A 19,231-nucleotide genomic window follows, 5' to 3' on the forward strand; every position below is an offset into this window, starting at 1 on the left:
GAACTGAGACCTCTTTAGAGGAAATTCAGGACAGAATTAAGGCCCTTAAGCTGGGTAATTCTTTTATTACGGATGCTTCCTTTCAGATCGCCAAATTAGCGGCTAAGAGTTCTCCATCTTAGCACAAAGAGCTTTATGGTTAAAGTCTTGGTCTGCGGATGTGTCCTCTAAATCCAAGCTTTTGGCTATTCCTTTCAAGGGAAAGACCCTATTCGGGCCTGATTTGAAAGAGATCATTTCTGATATTACAGGAGGTAAGGGTCATCTCCTCCCTCAAGAGAAAACATCCAAACAAAAGGGACGACAGAGTAATTTTCGTTCCTTTCGTAATTTCAAGGGAGTCCCCCCTCTGTCTTCCGCTAAACAGGAAGGGAATTATTCTCAAGCCAAGTCCACCTGGAGACCCAACCAGGCTTGGAACAAGGGGAAACACAAGAAGCCCGCTGCTGCTTCCAAAACAGCATGAAGGGGCAGCCCCCGATCTGGGAACGGATCTAGTAGGGGGCAGACTTTCTCTCTTTGTCCAGGCTTGGATAAGAGACGTTCAGGATCCCTGGACACTAGAAATCCGTGTCTCAAGGGTATCAGTTGGAGTTCAAAAATTCCTCCCCAAGGGGAAGGTTTCTTCTTTCACGATTGTCTGTAGACCAGATAAAAAGAGAGGCGTTCTTACGTTGTGTAAAAGACCTCTCCACTATGGGAGTAATGTGTCCCGTCCCAATACAGGAACAGGGACAGGGGTTTTACTCAAATCTTTTTGTGGTTCCCAAAAAAGAGGGAACGTTCCGACCCATTTTAAATCTCAAGAGTCTAAACAAGTTTCTCAGAATTCCATCCTTCAAGATGGAGACTATCCGGACAATTCTTCCATTGATCCAGGATGGTCAATATATGACTAACGTGGACTTAAAGGATGCATATCTTCATATTCCTATCCACAGAGATCATCACCAATTCCTGAGGTTTGCCTTTCTGGACAAACACTTTCAGTTCGTGGCCCTTCCTTTCGGACTGGCCACGGCACCCAGGATCTTCACAAAGGTTCTAGGGTCTCTGCTGGCGGTTCTCAGACCACGGGCATTGCAGTGGCGCCTTATCTGGACGATATTCTGACCCAGGCGTCGTCTTATCAGCTGACAAGGTCTCATACCGACATTGTTCTATCCTTTCTAAGGACTCACGGGTGGAAGGTGAATCTAGAAAAGAGTTCACTAATTCCACGGACAAGGGTTCCTTTCCTGGGATCTCTAATAGACTCTATATCCATGAAAATCTTTTTGACGGAAGTCAGAAAGTTAAAGATTCTGAATACATGCCAATCCCTTCAGTCCAATCCTCGGCCATCAGTGGCTCTGTGCATGGAGGTAATTGGATTGATGGTGGCGGCAATGGACATCATTCCGTTTGCTCATTTTCATCTCAGACCTCTACAACTGAGCATGCTCAGACAGTGGAATGGAGATTATGCAAATTTGTCTCCTCAGATAGATCTGGATCAGGAGACGAGGGACTCTCTTCTTTGGTGGTTGTTGCCGGATCATCTGTCCCAAGGGACGTGCTTCCGCAGACCCTCATGGGTGATAGTGACAAAGGACGCCAGTCTACTAGGATGGGGCGCAGTCTGGAATTCCCTGAAGGCTCAGGGTGTGTGGACTCAGTCGGATTCTCTACTTCCAATCAGTATTCTGGAGTTGAGAGCAATATTCAATGCGCTTCAGACTTGGCCTCAGTTGGCTTCGGCCAAATTCATCCGATTTCAGTCGGACAACATCACGACTGTGGCTTATATCAATCATCAGGGAGAAACAAGGAGTTCCTTAGCGATGACAGAAGTATCCAAGATAATTTTGTGGGCAGAGGCTCACTCCTGTTATCTGTCAGCAATCTACATCCCAGGAGTGGACAACTGGGAGGCGGATGTTTTGAGCAGACAGACGTTTCATGCGGGGGAATGGGAACTCCATCCGGAGGTCTTTGCCACCCTGATTCTCAGATAGGGCAGACCGGAGCTGGATCTTATGGCATCTCGTCAGAATGCCAAGCTCCTGAGATACGGATCTAGGTCCAGGGATCCTCAGGCCGAACTGATAGATGCCTTGGCAGTGCCCTGGTCTTTCAACCTAGCTTATGTGTTTCCACCGTTTGCTCTCCTTCCCCGGGTGATTGCTCAGATCAAACTGGAGAGGGCTTCGGTGATTCTCATCGTTCCTGCATGGCCTCGTAGGACTTGGTATGCCGATCTGGTGGACATGTCTTCTCTGCCGCCGTGGAAGCTTCCATTGAGGCAGGACCTTCTCATTCAGGGACCCTTCCATCATTTGAATCTAGTTTCTCTGCAGCTGACGGCTTGGAGATTGGGCGCTTGATTTTATCTAAGCGAGGGTTCTCTGATTCGGTCATTGATACCTTGATCCAGGCACATTACTAGAAAAATTTACCATAAGATATGGCGTAAATATCTTTATTGGTGCGAATCCAAGGGCTACTCATGGAGTAGGGTTAGGATTCCCAGGATTTTATCTTTTCTCCAAGAAGGATTGGAGAAAGGGTTATCAGCAAGTTCCTTAAAGGGACAGATTTCTGCTTTATCTATTTTGCTACACAAACGTCTGGCAGATATTCCAGATGTTCAATCTTTTTGTCAGGCTCTGACTAGAATCAGGCCTGTGTTTAGACCTATTGCTCCTCATTGGAGTTTGAATTTAGTTCTTAAGGTACTTCAAGGGGTTCCGTTTGAACCTATGCATTCCATAGATATTAAATTGTTATCTTGGAAAGTTTTATTTATTATTTGGTTGTTATTTCTTCTGCTCGCAGAGTTTCTAAGCTTTCAGCACTGCAATGTGATTCTCCTTACCTTATTTTTTATTCCGATAGGGTAGTTTTACATACCAAGCCTGGTTTTCTTCCTAAGGTTGTTTCCAACAAAAATTGTGTCCTAATCCTTTGTTTAGGAAGGAGCGTCTGTTACATAACTTGGACGTGGTTCGTGCCCTGAAGTTTTACTTGCAGGCGTCTAGAGAATTTAGTCAATCATCTTCATTATTTGTTGTCTTTTCCGGGAAACGTTGGGGTCAGAAAGCTACGGCTACCTATCTCTCTTTTTGGCTGAAGAGTATCATCCGTTTTGCATATGAGACTGCTGGACAGCATTTAAAAATGATGCTTCTGTTGAACAGATTTGCAAGGCTGCAACTTGGTCGTCTCTTCACACTTTTTTCCAAATTTTCCAAATTTTATAATTTTGCCTCGGCCGAGGCTGTTTTTGGGAGAAAGGTTCTTCAAGCAGTGGTGCCTTCCGTTTAGGTTCCTGTCTTGTCCCTCCCTTTCATCCGTGTCCTATAGCTTTGGTATTGCATCCCATAAGTAAGGATGAAATCCGTGGACTCGTCATATCTTGTAAAAGAAAAGGAAATTTATGCTTACCTGATAAATTTATTTCTTTTACGATATGACGAGTCCACGGCCCACCCTGTCATTTTCTAAGACAGGTTTTTATTTTTGTTAAACTTCAGTCACCTCTGCACCTTGGCTTTTCCTTTCTCTTCCTAACTTCGGTCGAATGACTGGAGTGGGAGGGAAGGGAGGAGCTATGGTGCTCTTTGCCTCCTCCTGCTGACCAGGAGGCAATATCCCATAAGTAAGGATGAAATCCGTGGACTCGTCATATCGTAAAAGAAACAAATTTATCAGGTAAGCATTAATTTCCTTATATATATTTATATATGTGTGTGTGTATATATATACATATTGTGGGTTCCGTGCACTGGTTTACCTGCCTGTATATTTGTGTCAGGTAATCCATCACTATACACTTAATATCCTCTTGAGCGGGTACTTCTATATCATATATATATATATATATATATATATATATATATATATATATATATATATATATATATATATATATATATATGTCTCTCTATCTCCTGTCTTTAATATTTCAGGACTGTGTTATCTAAAAGATTAATTATTTACAAATCTTAAATAAAAAATGTTCTAGCTGATGCCTCTTTCTACTTGACTGTATTATCTGTCTGAAAAATGTCTATTTTGTAATTGAAATTTGTGTTGGTGAATATGCTTCACTCCCTACTCAGACTTGTACCCACTGTTACTTATGTTAATAAGTTCATAATGGAAACAGCACATGTACTTTGGAAAGTCTTTTGTTAAGCATTTGTTCTGTATTGACACTTCTCAAAAACAATCAATTATTTCATACTACATCTAGCTAAAGTAAATTAAGTTTTTTTTCCCCACAATTCATTTTCTCCTAAAGTATTTCTAAGATTGATTTTCCTTTTTTCTTTATTTTGGCACTTTGTTGTTTTTTTTCAGCAAAGATTAATGACCTGGTCTCTTCTACCTACAAAACAATAAAGACTAAACTACCACTTACGTTACGGAGCATGTCATTATATCTGGCAAACAAAGATACAGAGTTTATTCTATTTAAGCCAGTTAGGGTGAGTATTACAATTTGTTACAATGTGTTGCACAAGAGTTAATAATGACATTTAATGCAACTGCCATATAATAAAAAAAGTGTGGTTTTGTAAAAAGCTTTGTAAATCATAGCAGAAAATATGTGCAAGAAACCAGATCCAACTTATTGAAAACTCAAATGACACAACTGTATAAAACTGACAAGGAAATATCACATGAACATCTCTATGTAAAAAAGAAAGATATTTTACCTCAAAATTTCCTCAGTAGCCACATCCCATTGAAAAGGGACTTCAAGCAGCCAATCAGAATGCTAGTCCTGGGTATTGCAAGGGAGCATGCATCTGGCATCAGTGAAATGACATGAGATCACAGTAAAGCAAAGTGTGACATCAGCACCAATGAAGATGATTGTTTTTTTTCCCCCGTCATGCAGCTGGCAGTAAAGGTAGGTAAAATATTTTCCTTTTTTTTTTACATAGAGATGTTCGTGATATTTCCTTGTCAGCTTTATACAGTTATGTTGTAACACTTTCAAGTGATTTAACATATGAGTTTTATGTCCCTTTAAGGTATATCACACTTGTCTCTATACTATATATTTTCAAGCGTTTCTGAAAGGATAATTTTCTATTTAAAATTATAATTCTGCATGAATGTACAATATCATTTTGAGAAATAAATGAGGATAAACTTGAGTCCTGGTTGCTGTACCAAAATAAAGCTCTCCATGTGAATAGTAAGAGAAAATAGAGCAAACACAGATGAAATAGTTAAGGACTTTTTCCCCAATAGTCGAAAGAGTTTCATACTTACATTTACAACACTCAAACTTTGTGAGGTATGAGATAACATATATTTTCTTTCATGTAATTAGCAAGAGTCCATGAGCTAGTGACGTATGGGATATACATTCCTACCAGGAGGGGCAAAGTTTCCCAAACCTCAAAATGCCTATAAATACACCCCTCACCACACCCACAAATCAGTTTTACAAACTTTGCCTCCTATGGAGGTGGTGAAGTAAGTTTGTGCTAGATTCTACGTTGATATGCGCTCCGCAACAGGTTGGAGCCCGGTTTTCCTCTCAGCCTGCAGTGAATGTCAGAGGGATGTGAGGAGAGTATTGCCTATTTGAATGCAATGATCTCCTTCTACGGCGTCTATTTCATAGGTTCTCTGTTATCGGTCGTAGAGATTCATCTCTTACCTCCCTTTTCAGATCGACGATATACTCTTATATATATATATACCATTACCTCTGCTGATTTTCGTTTCAGTACTGGTTTGGCTTTCTACAACATGTAGACGAGTGTCCTGGGGTAAGTAAGTCTTATTTTCTGTGACACTCTAAGCTATGGTTGGGCGCTTTTTTTTATAAAGTTCTAAATATATGTATTCAAACATTTATTTGCCTTGACTCAGGATGTTCAACATTCCTTATTTTCAGACAGTCAGTTTCATATTTGGGATAATGCATATGAATAATTCATTTTTTTCTTACCTTAAAAATTTGACTTTCCCTGTGGGCTGTTAGGCTTGCGGGGGCTGAAAATGCTTCATTTTATTGCGTCATTCTTGGCGCAGACTTTTTTGGCGCAAAAATTATTTTCCGTTTCCGGCGTCATACGTGTCGCCGGAAGTTGCGTCATTTTTGACGTTCTTTTGCGCCAAAAGTGTCGGCGTTCCGGATGTGGCGTCATTTTTGGCGCCAAAAGCATTTAGGCGCCAAATAATGTGGGCGTCTTTTTTGGCGCGAAAAAATATGGGCGTCACTTTTGTCTCCACATTATTTAAGTCTCATTGATTTTTGCTTCTGGTTGCTAGAAGCTTATTCACTGGCATTTTTTTCCCATTCCTGAAACTGTCATTTAAGGAATTTGATCAATTTTGCTTTATATGTTGTTTTTTCTATTACATATTGCAAGATGTCCCACGTTGAAGCTGAGTCAGAAGATACTTCTGGAATATCCCTGCCTGGGGCTGGAGCTACCAAAGCTAAGTGTATCTACTGTAAACTTATGGTATCTGTTCCTCCAGCTGTTGTTTGTACTGTTTTGTCATGACAAACTGTTTATGCAGATAATATTTCCTTTAGTTCTGTTACATTACCTGTTGCTGTTCTGTCAACATCTAATACTCAGAGTGTTCCTGATAACATAAGAGATTTTTGTTTTTAAATCCATTAAGAAGGCTATGTCTGTTATTCCTCCTTCTAGTAAACGTAAAAAGTCTTTTAAAACTTCTCATTTTTCAGATGAATTTTTAAATGAACATCATCATTCTGATTCTGATAATGGTTCTTCTGGTTCAGAGGATTCTGTCTCAGAGGTTGATGCTGATAAATCTTCATATTTATTTAAAATGAAATTTATTCGTTCTTTACTTAAAGAAGTCCTAATTGCATTAGAAATTGAGGATTCTGGTCCTCTTGATACTAAATCTAAACGTTTAGATAAGGTTTTTAAATCTCCTGTAGTTATTCCAGAAGTTTTCTTTCATGTAATTAGCAAGAGTCCATGAGCTAGTGACGTATGGGATATACATTCCTACCAGGAGGGGCAAAGTTTCCCAAACCTCAAAATGCCTATAAATACACCCCTCACCACACCCACAATTCAGTTTTACAAACTTTGCCTCCGATGGAGGTGGTGAAGTAAGTTTGTGCTAGATTCTACGTTGATATGCGCTCCGCAGCAAGTTGGAGCCCGGTTTTCCTCTCAGCGTGCAGTGAATGTCAGAGGGATGTGAGGAGAGTATTGCCTATTTGAATGCAGTGATCTCCTTCTAAGGGGTCTATTTCATAGGTTCTCTGTTATCGGTCGTAGAGATTCATCTCTTACCTCCCTTTTCAGATCGACGATATACTCTTATATATACCATTACCTCTACTGATTCTCGTTTCAGTACTGGTTTGGCTATCTACTATATGTAGATGAGTGTCCTGGGGTAAGTAAGTCTTATTTTCTGTGACACTCCTAGCTATGGTTGGGCACTTTGTTTATAAAGTTCTAAATATATGTATTCAAACATTTATTTGCCTTGACTCAGAATGTTCAACTTTCCTTATTTTCAGACAGTCAGTTTCATATTTGGGATAATGCATTTTAATTTAACATTTTTTCTTACCTTGAAATTTGACTTTTTCCCTGTGGGCTGTTAGGCTCGCGGGGGCTGAAAATGCTTCATTTTATTGCGTCATTCTTGGCGCGGACTTTTTTGGCGCAAAAATTCTATTTCCGTTTCCGGCGTCATACGGGTCGCCGGAAGTTGCGTCATTTTTTGACGTTATTTTGCGCCAAAAATGTCGGCGTTCCGGATGTGGCGTCATTTTTGGCGCCAAAAAAGCATTTAGGCGCCAAATAATGTGGGCGTCTTATTTGGCGCGAAAAAATATGGGCGTCACTTTTGTCTCCACATTATTTAAGTCTCATTTTTTATTGCTTCTGGTTGCTAGAAGCTTGTTCTTTGGCATTTTTTTCCCATTCCTGAAACTGTCATTTAAGGAATTTGATCAATTTTGCTTTATATATATGTTGTTTTTTCTCTTCCATATTGCAAGATGTCTCACGTTGCATCTGAGTCAGAAGATACTACAGGAAAATCGCTGTCAAGTGCTGGATCTACCAAAGCTAAGTGTATCTGCTGTAAACTTTTGGTAGCTATTCCTCCAGCTGTTGTTTGTATTGATTGTCATGACAAACTTGTTAAAGCAGATAATATTTCCTTTAGTAAAGTACCATTGCCTGTTGCAGTTCCTTCAACATCTAAGGTGCAGAATGTTCCTGATAATATAAGAGATTTTGTTTCTGAATCCATAAAGAAGGCTATGTCTGTTATTTCTCCTTCTAGTAAACGTAAAAAATCTTTTAAAACTTCTCTCCCTACAGATGAATTTTTAAATGAACATCATCATTCTGATTCTGATGACTCCTCTGGTTCAGAGGATTCTGTCTCAGAGGTTGATGCTGATAAATCTTCATATTTATTTAAAATGGAATTTGTTCGTTCTTTACTTAAAGAAGTCCTAATTGCTTTAGAAATAGAGGATTCTGGTCCTCTTGATACTAAATCTAAACGTTTAAATAAGGTTTTTAAAACTCCTGTAGTTATTCCAGAAGTTTTTCCTGTCCCTGATGCTATTTCTGCAGTAATTTCCAAAGAATGGGATAATTTGGGTAATTCATTTACTCCTTCTAAACGTTTTAAGCAATTATATCCTGTGCCGTCTGACAGATTAGAATTTTGGGACAAGATCCCTAAAGTTGATGGGGCTATTTCTACCCTTGCTAAACGTACTACTATTCCTACGTCAGATGGTACTTCGTTTAAGGATCCTCTAGATAGGAAAATTGAGTCCTTTCTAAGAAAAGCTTATCTGTGTTCAGGTAATCTTCTTAGACCTGCTATATCTTTGGCTGATGTTGCTGCAGCTTCAACTTTTTGGTTGGAAACTTTAGCGCAACAAGTAACACATCGTGATTCTCATGATATTATTATTCTTCTTCAACATGCTAATAATTTTATCTGTGATGCCATTTTTGATATTATCAGAGTTGATGTCAGGTTTATGTCTCTAGCTATTTTAGCTAGAAGAGCTTTATGGCTTAAAACTTGGAATGCTGATATGGCTTCTAAATCAACTTTACTTTCCATTTCTTTCCAGGGTAACAAATTATTTGGTTCTCAGTTGGATTCCATTATTTCAACTGTTACTGGTGGGAAAGGAACTTTTTTACCACAGGATAAAAGATCTAAAGGTAAAAACAGGGCTAATAATCGTTTTCGTTCCTTTCGTTTCAACAAAGAACAAAAGCCTGATCCTTCATCCTCAGGAGCAGTTTCAGTTTGGAGACCATCTCCAGTCTGGAATAAATCCAAGCCAGCTAGAAAGGCAAAGCCTGCTTCTAAGTCCACATGAAGGTGCGGCCCTCATTCCAGCTCAGCTGGTAGGGGGCAGGTTACGTTTTTTCAAGGAAATTTGGATCAATTCTGTTCACAATCTTTGGATTCAGAGCATTGTTTCAGAAGGGTACAGAATTTGTTTCAAGTTGAGACCTCCTGCAAAGAGATTTTTTCTTTCCCGTGTCCCAGTAAATCCAGTAAAAGCTCAAGCATTTCTGAAATGTGTTTCAGATCTAGAGTTGACTGGAGTAATTATGCCAGTTCCAGTTCCGGAACAGGGGATGGGGTTTTATTCAAATCTCTTCATTGTACCAAAGAAGGAGAATTCTTTCAGACCAGTTCTGGATCTAAAAATATTGAATCGTTATGTAAGGATACCAACGTTCAAGATGGTAACTGTAAGGACTATCTTACCTTTTGTTCAGCAAGGGAATTATATGTCCACAATAGATTTACAGGATGCATATCTGCATATTCCGATTCATCCAGATCATTATCAGTTCCTGAGATTCTCGTTTCTAGACAAGCATTACCAGTTTGTGGCTCTGCCGTTTGGCCTAGCTACAGCTCCAAGAATTTTTACAAAGGTTCTCGGTGCCCTGCTTTCTGTAATCAGAGAACAGGGTATTGTGGTATTTCCTTATTTGGACGATATCTTGGTACTTGCTCAGTCTTTACATTTAGCAGAATCTCATACGAATCGACTTGTGTTGTTTCTTCAAGATCATGGTTGGAGGATCAATTTACCAAAAAGTTCTTTGATTCCTCAGACAAGGGTAACCTTTCTGGGTTTCCAGATGGATTCAGTGTCCATGACTCTGTCTTTAACAGACAAGAGACGTCTAAAGTTGATTACAGCTTGTCGAAACCTTCAGTCACAATCATTCCCTTCGGTAGCCTTATGCATGGAAATTCTAGGTCTTATGACTGCTGCATCGGACGCGATCCCCTTTGCTCGTTTTCACATGCGACCTCTTCAGCTCTGTATGCTGAAGCAATGGTGCAAGGATTACACGAAGATATCTCAATTAATATCTTTAAAACCGATTGTTCGACACTCTCTAACATGGTGGACAGATCACCATCGTTTAATTCAGGGGGCTTCTTTTGTGCTTCCGACCTGGACTGTAATTTCAACAGATGCAAGTCTCACAGGTTGGGGAGCTGTGTGGGGATCTCTGACGGCACAAGGAGTTTGGGAATCTCAGGAGGTGAGATTACCGATCAATATTTTGGAACTCCGTGCAATTTTCAGAGCTCTTCAGTTTTGGCCTCTTCTGAAGAGAGAATCGTTCATTTGTTTTCAGACAGACAATGTCACAACTGTGGCATACATCAATCATCAAGGAGGGACTCACAGTCCTCTGGCTATGAAAGAAGTATCTCGAATTTTGGTTTGGGCGGAATCCAGCTCCTGTCTAATCTCTGCGGTTCATATCCCAGGTGTGGACAATTGGGAAGCGGATTATCTCAGTCGCCAAACGTTGCATCCGGGCGAATGGTCTCTTCACCCAGATGTATTTCTTCAGATTGTTCAAATGTGGGAACTTCCAGAAATAGATCTGATGGCGTCCCATCTAAACAAGAAACTTCCCAGGTATCTGTCCAGATCCCGGGATCCTCAGGCGGAGGCAGTGGATGCATTATCACTTCCTTGGAAGTATCATCCTGCCTATATCTTTCCGCCTCTAGTTCTTCTTCCAAGAGTAATCTCCAAGATTCTGAAGGAATGCTCGTTTGTTCTGCTGGTAGCTCCGGCATGGCCTCACAGGTTTTGGTATGCGGATCTTGTCCGGATGGCCTCTTGCCAACCGTGGACTCTTCCGTTAAGACCAGACCTTCTGTCACAAGGTCCTTTTTTCCATCAGGATCTGAAATCCTTAAATTTAAAGGTATGGAGATTGAACGCTTGATTCTTGGTCAAAGAGGTTTCTCTGACTCTGTGATTAATACTATGTTACAGGCTCGTAAATCTGTATCTCGAGAGATATATTATAGAGTCTGGAAGACTTATATTTCTTGGTGTCTTTCTCATCATTTTTCCTGGCATTCTTTTAGAATACCGAGAATTTTACAGTTCCTTCAGGATGGTTTAGATAAGGGTTTGTCCGCAAGTTCTTTGAAAGGACAAATCTCTGCTCTTTCTGTTCTTTTTCACAGAAAGATTGCTATTCTTCCTGATATTCATTGTTTTGTACAAGCTTTGGTTCGTATAAAACCTGTCATTAAGTCAATTTCTCCTCCTTGGAGTTTGAATTTGGTTCTGGGAGCTCTTCAAGCTCATCCGTTTGAACCTATGCATTCATTGGACATTAAATTACTTTCTTGGAAAGTTTTGTTCCTTTTGGCCATCTCTTCTGCCAGAAGAGTTTCTGAATTATCTGCTCTTTCTTGTGAGTCTCCTTTTCTGATTTTTCATCAGGATAAGGCGGTGTTGCGAACTTCTTTTGAATTTTTACCTAAAGTTGTGAATTCCAACAACATTAGTAGAGAAATTGTGGTTCCTTCATTATGTCCTAATCCTAAGAATTCTAAGGAGAAATCGTTGCATTCTTTGGATGTTGTTAGAGCTTTGAAATATTATGTTGAAGCTACGAAATCTTTTCGTAAGACTTCTAGTCTATTTGTTATCTTTTCCGGTTCTAGAAAAGGCCAGAAAGCTTCTGCCATTTCTTTGGCATCTTGGTTGAAATCTTTAATTCATCTTGCCTATGTTGAGTCGGGTAAAACTCCGCCTCAGAGAATTACAGCTCATTCTACTAGGTCAGTTTCTACTTCCTGGGCGTTTAGGAATGAAGCTTCGGTTGACCAGATCTGCAAAGCAGCAACTTGGTCCTCTTTGCATACTTTTACTAAATTCTACCATTTTGATGTATTTTCTTCTTCTGAAGCAGTTTTTGGTAGAAAAGTACTTCAGGCAGCGGTTTCAGTTTGAATCTTCTGCTTATGTTTTTCGTTAAACTTTATTTTGGGTGTGGATTATTTTCAGCAGGAATTGGCTGTCTTTATTTTATCCCTCCCTCTCTAGTGACTCTTGTGTGGAAAGATCCACTTCTTGGGTAGTCATTATCCCATACGTCACTAGCTCATGGACTCTTGCTAATTACATGAAAGAAAACATAATTTATGTAAGAACTTACCTGATAAATTCATTTCTTTCATATTAGCAAGAGTCCATGAGGCCCGCCCTTTTTTTGTGGTGGTTATGATTTTGTATAAAGCACAATTATTCCAATTCCTTATTTTATATGCTTTCGCACTTTTTTATCACCCCACTTCTTGGCTATTCGTTAAACTGAATTGTGGGTGTGGTGAGGGGTGTATTTATAGGCATTTTGAGGTTTGGGAAACTTTGCCCCTCCTGGTAGGAATGTATATCCCATACGTCACTAGCTCATGGACTCTTGCTAATATGAAAGAAATGAATTTATCAGGTAAGTTCTTACATAAATTATGTTTTTCCTGTCCCTAGTGCTATTTCTGAGGTAATTTCCAGGGAATGGAATAATTTGGGTAATTCATTTACTCCTTCTAAACGTTTTAAGCAATTATATCCTGTGCCATCTGACAGATTAGAGTTTTGGGACAAAATCCCTAAGGTTGATGGGGCTGTCTCTACTCTTGCTAAGCGTACTACTATTCCTACGGCAGATGGTACTTCCTTTAAGGATCCTTTAGATAGGAAAATTGAATCCTTTCTAAGAAAAGCTTACTTGTGTTCAGGTAATCTTCTTAGACCTGCTATATCTTTAGCGGATGTTGCTGCAGCTTCATCTTTTGGTTAGAAGCTTTAGCGCAACAAGTAACAGATCATAATTCTCATAGCATTTTTATTCTTCAACATGCTAATAATTTTATTTGTAATGCCATCTTTGATATCATTAGAGTTGTTGTCAGGTATATGTCTCTAGTTATTTTAGCTAGAAGAGCTTTATGGCTTAAGACTTGGAATGCTGTTATGTCTTCTAAGTCTACTCTGCTTTCCCTTTCTTTCCAGGGTAATGATCGTTTTCGTTCCTTTTGTCACAACAAGGAACAAAAACCTGATCCTTCATCCTCAGGAGCGGTATCAGTTTGGAAACCATCTCCAGTCTGGAATAAATCCAAGCCTTTTAGAAAATCAAAGCCAGCTCCTAAGTCCACATGAAGGTGCGGCCCTTATTCCAGCTCAGCTGGTAGGGGGCAGATTACGTTTTTTCAAAGAAATTTGGATCAATTCCGTTCACAATCTTTGGATTCAGAACATTGTTTCAGAAGGGTACAGAATTGGCTTCAAGATAAGGCCTCCTGCAAAGAGATTTTTTCTTTCCCGTGTCCCAGTAAACCCAGCGAAGGCTCAAGCATTTCTGAAATGTGTTTCAGATCTAGAGTTGACTGGAGTAATTTTGCCAGTTCCAGTTCTGGAACAGGGACTGGGGTTTTATTCAAATCTCTTCATTGTACCAAAGAAGGAAAATTCCTTCAGACCAGTTCTGGATCTAAAAATATTGAATCGTTATGTAAGGATACCAACATTCAAAATGGTAACTGTAAGGACTATCCTGCCTTTTGTTCAACAAGGGCATTATATGTCTACTATAGATTTACAGGATGCATATCTGCATATTCCGATTCATCCAGATCACTATCAGTTTCTGAGATTCTCTTTCCTAGACAAGCATTACCAGTTTGTGGCTCTGCCGTTTGGCCTAGCTACAGCTCCAAGAATTTTTTACGAAGGTTCTCGGTGCCCTTCTGTCTGTAATCAGAGAACAGGGTATTGTGGTATTCCTTATTTGGACGATATCTTGGTACTTGCTCAGTCTTCACATTTAGCAGAATCTCATTCGAATCGACTTGTGTTGTTTTCTTCAACATCATGGTTGGAGGATCAATTTACCAAAAAGTTCATTGATTCCTCAGACTTAGGTAACCTTTTTAGGTTTTCAGATAGATTCAGTATCCATGACTCTTTGATAGACATGAGACATCTAAAGTTGATATCAGCTTGTCAAAACCTTCAGTCACAATCTTTCCCTTCGGTAGCCTTATGCATGGAAATTCTAGGTCTTATGACTGCGGCATCGGACGCTATCCCCTTTGCTCGTTTTCACATGCGGCCTCTTCAGCTCTGTATGCTGAACCAGTGGTGCAGGGATTACACAAATATATCTCAATATCTTTAAAACCGATTGTACGACACTCTCTGACGTGGTGGACAGATCACCATCGTTTAGTTCAGGGGGCTTCTTTTGTTCTTCCGACCTGGACTGTAGTTTCAACAGATGCAAGTCCTACAGGTTGGGGAGCTGTGTGGGGGTCTCTGACAGCACAAGGGGTTTGGGAATCTCAGGAGGTGAGATTACCGATCAATATTTTGGAACTCTGTGCAATTTTCAGAGCTCTTCAGTCTTGGCCTCTTCTAAAGAGAGAATCGTTCATTTGTTTTCAGACAGACAATGTCACAACTGTGGCATACATCAATCATCAAGGAGGGACTCACAGTCCTCTGGCTATGAAAGAAGTATCTCGAATTCTGGTATGGGTGGAATCCAGCTCTTGTCTAGTTTCTGCGGTTCATATCCCAGGTATAGACAATTGGGAAGCGGATTATCTCAGTCGCCACACGTTTCATCCGGGCGAATGGTCTCTTCTCCCAGAGGTGTTTCTTCAGATTGTTCAAATATGGGGTCTTCCAGAAATATATCTGATGGCTTCTCATCTAAACAAGAAACTTCCCAGGTATCTGTCCAGATCCCGGGATCCTCAGGCGGAGGCAGTGGATGCATTATCACTTCCTTGGAAGTATCATCCTGCCTATATCTTTCCGCCTCTAGTTCTTCTTCCAAGAGTAATTTCCAAGATTCTGAAGGAATGCTCGTTTGTTCTGCTGGTAGCTCCAGCATGGCCTCACAGGTTTTGGTATGCGGATCTTGTCCGGATGGCCTCTTGCCAACCGTGGACTCTTCCGTTAAGACCAGACCTTCTGTCGCAAGGTCCTTTTTTCCATCAGGATCTCAAATCCTTAAATTTAAAGGTATGGAGATTGAACGCTTGATTCTTGGTCAAAGAGGTTTCTCTGACTCTGTGATTAATACTATGTTACAGGCTCGTAAATCTGTATCTGGAGAGATATATTATAGAGTCTGGAAGACTTATATTTCTTGGTGTCTTTCTCATCATTTTTCCTGGCATTCTTTTAGAATTCCGAGAATTTTACAGTTTCTTCAGGATGGTTTAGATAAAGGTTTGTCCGCAAGTTCCTTGAAAGGTCAAATCTCTGCTCTTTCTGTTCTTTTTCACAGAAAGATTGCTAATCTTCCTGATATTCATTGTTTTGTACAAGCCTTGGTTCGTATAAAACCTGTCATTAAGTCATTTTCTCCTCCTTGGAGTTTGAATTTGGTTCTGGGGGCTCTTCAAGCTCCTCCGTTTGAACCTATGCATTCATTGGACATTAAATTACTTTCTTAGAAAGTTTTGTTCCTTTTGGCCATCTCTTCTGGCAGAAGAGTCTCTGAATTGTCTGCTCTTTCTTGTGAGTCTCCTTTTCTGATTTTTCATCAGGATAAGGCAGTGTTGCGAACTTCTTTTGAATTTTTTACCTAAGGTTGTGAATTCCAACAACATTAGTAGAGAAATTGTAGTTCCTTCATTATGCCCTAATCCTAAGAATTCTAAGGAGACATCATTGCATTCTTTGGATGTTGTTAGAGCTTTGAAATATTATGTTGAAGCTACTAAGAATTTCCGAAAGACTTCTAGTCTATTTGTCATCTTTTCCGGTTCTAGAAAAGGCCAGAAAGCTTCTGCCATTTCTTTGGCATCTTGGTTGAAATCTTTAATTCATCATGCCTATGTTGAGTCGGGTAAAACTCCGCCTCAGAGGATTACAGCTCATTCGACTAGGTCAGTTTCTACTTCCTGGGCGTTTAAGAATGAAGCTTCGGTTGATCAGATTTGCAAAGCAGCAACTTGGTCTTCTTTGCATACTTTTACTAAATTCTACCATTTTGATGTGTTTTCTTCTTCTGAAGCAGTTTTTGGTAGAAAAGTACTTCAGGCAGCGGTTTCAGTTTGAATCTTCTGCTTATGTTTTTCGTTAAACTTTATTTTGGGTGTGGATTATTTTCAGCAGGAATTGGCTGTCTTTATTTTATCCCTCCCTCTCTAGTGACTCTTGCGTGGAAAGATCCACATCTTGGGTAGTCATTATCCCATACGTCACTAGCTCATGGACTCTTGCTAATTACATGAAAGAAAACATAATTTATGTAAGAACTTACCTGATAAATTCATTTCTTTCATATTAGCAAGAGTCCATGAGGCCCACCCTTTTTTTGTGGTGGTTATGATTTTTTTTTGTATAAAGCACAATTATTCCAATTCCTTATTTTCTATGCTTTCGCTCCTTATCACCCCACTTCTTGGCTATTCGTTAAACTGATTTGTGGGTGTGGTGAGGGGTGTATTTATAGGCATTTTGAGGTTTGGGAAACTTTGCCCCTCCTGGTAGGAATGTATATCCCATACGTCACTTGCTCATGGACTCTTGCTTATATGAAAGAAATGAATTTATCAGGTAAGTTCTTACATAAATTATGTTTCTCCAACATAGGTGTGTCCGGTCCACGGCGTCATCCTTACTTGTGGGATATTCTCCTCCCCAACAGGAAATGGCAAAGAGCCCAGCAAAGCTGGTCACATGATCCCTCCTAGGCTCCGCCTTCCCCAGTCATTCTCTTTGCCGTTGTACAGGCAACATCTCCACGGAGATGGCTTAGAGTTTTTTAGCTTATGTATTCCCGCCGTTTCCTCTCATCCCCAGGCTGGTAGCCAGGATCAATCAGGAGAGGGCATCAGTGATCTTGATAGCTCCTGCGTGGCCACGCAGGACTTGGTATGCAGACCTGGTGAATATGTCATCGGCTCCACCATGGAAGCTACCTTTGAGACGAGACCTTCTTGTTCAAGGTCCGTTCGAACATCCGAATCTGGTCTCACTCCAACTGACTGCTTGGAGATTGAACGCTTGATCTTATCAAAGCGAGGATTCTCAGATTCTGTCATTGATACTCTTGTTCAGGCCAGAAAGCCTGTAACTAGAAAAATTTACCACAAAATATGGAAAAAATATATCTGTTGGTGTGAATCTAAAGGATTCCCTTGGGACAAGGTAAAAATTCCTAAGATTCTATCCTTTCTTCAAGAAGGTTTGGAGAAAGGATTATCTGCAAGTTCCTTGAAGGGACAGATTTCTGCCTTGTCTGTGTTACTTCACAAAAAGCTGGCAGCTGTGCCAGATGTTCAAGCCTTTGTTCAGGCTCTGGTTAGAATCAAGCCTGTTTACAAACCTTTGACTCCTCCTTGGAGTCTCAATTTAGTTCTTTCAGTTCTTCAGGGGGTTCCGTTTGAACCCTTACATTCCGCTGATATTAAGTTATTATCTTGGAAAGTTTTGTTTTTGGTTGCAATTTCTTCTGCTAGAAGAGTTTCAGAATTATCTGCTCTGCAGTGTTCTCCTCCTTATCTGGTGTTCCATGCAGATAAGGTGGTTTTACTTACTAAACCTGGTTTTCTTCCGAAAGTTGTTTCTAACAAAAACATTAACCAGGAGATAGTCGTGCCTTCTTTGTGTCCGAATCCAGTTTCAAAGAAGGAACGTTTGTTGCACAATTTGGATGTTGTTCGTGCTCTAAAATTCTATTTAGATGCTACAAAGGATTTTAGACAAACATCTTCCTTGTTTGTTGTTTATTCTGGTAAAAGGAGAGGTCAAAAAGCAACTTCTACCTCTCTCTCTTTTTGGATTAAAAGCATCATCAGATTGGCTTACGAGACTGCCGGACGGCAGCCTCCTGACAGAATCACAGCTCATTCCACTAGGGCTGTGGCTTCCACATGGGCCTTCAAGAACGAGGCTTCTGTTGATCAGATATGTAAGGCAGCGACTTGGTCTTCACTGCACACTTTTACTAAATTTTACAAGTTTGATACTTTTGCTTCTTCTGAGGCTATTTTTGGGAGAAAGGTTTTGCAAGCCGTGGTGCCTTCCATCTAGGTGACCTGATTTGCTCCCTCCCTTCATCCGTGTCCTAAAGCTTTGGTATTGGTTCCCACAAGTAAGGATGACGCCGTGGACCGGACACACCTATGTTGGAGAAAACAGAATTTATGTTTACCTGATAAATTACTTTCTCCAACGGTGTGTCCGGTCCACGGCCCGCCCTGGTTTTTTAATCAGGTCTGATAATTTATTTTCTTTAACTACAGTCACCACGGTATCATATGGTTTCTCCTATGCAAATATTCCTCCTTTACGTCGGTCGAATGACTGGGGAAGGCGGAGCCTAGGAGGGATCATGTGACCAGCTTTGCTGGGCTCTTTGCCATTTCCTGTTGGGGAGGAGAATATCCCACAAGTAAGGATGACGCCGTGGACCGGACACACCGTTGGAGAAAGTAATTTATCAGGTAAACATAAATTCTGTTTTTTTTTTTAATTATTTTTTTATTGAGGTGATAGTAAAAGTAACATACAAAAGTCAATCTACACAGGTTAAATACATAATATAATGCCACAATAAAAGTTTAGAACAGTAGATATAGATTGTCTTATTCAAAAACTAATGTTGGGTAATAATAGAGAGATAATTATAATGATAAAGAATAACCTGTGCAAAGGTGTAAGAGACCTGTTTTTCTGTAAAGGTACAGCAAGTCATATTATGAAATAGGTAAATAGATTTGGAAAACCTATTGCTGAGGTATATAGAGTGCAAATGGTTCAAAGGTTAGGGGGGATTAGTCGCCTTAGATTAATGAGAACCCAAGGGTTAAGTATATAACAAATGTATATGTGAAAATGGGTAGTGGTATGGTTTGGGGGGGGATG

At 40.1% G+C, this 19,231-nt stretch overlaps 1 protein-coding gene across 1 annotated transcript in view; it reads left to right on the forward strand.

Annotated features, from left to right (window-relative positions):
• The window catches only part of COG3 (component of oligomeric golgi complex 3), a 230,375-nt gene that overhangs the window by 188,050 nt on the left and 23,094 nt on the right, over window positions 1–19,231 (forward strand). Inside the window, exon 21 of the mRNA XM_053707999.1 lies at window positions 4,345–4,472. Within this exon, the coding sequence (XP_053563974.1) occupies window positions 4,345–4,472 (128 nt within the window). The remainder of the gene's footprint in view (window positions 1–4,344; window positions 4,473–19,231) is intronic.

This window comes from Bombina bombina, chromosome 3 (assembly GCF_027579735.1).
Source record: "Bombina bombina isolate aBomBom1 chromosome 3, aBomBom1.pri, whole genome shotgun sequence".
Classification (NCBI taxonomy): domain Eukaryota; kingdom Metazoa; phylum Chordata; class Amphibia; order Anura; family Bombinatoridae; genus Bombina; species Bombina bombina.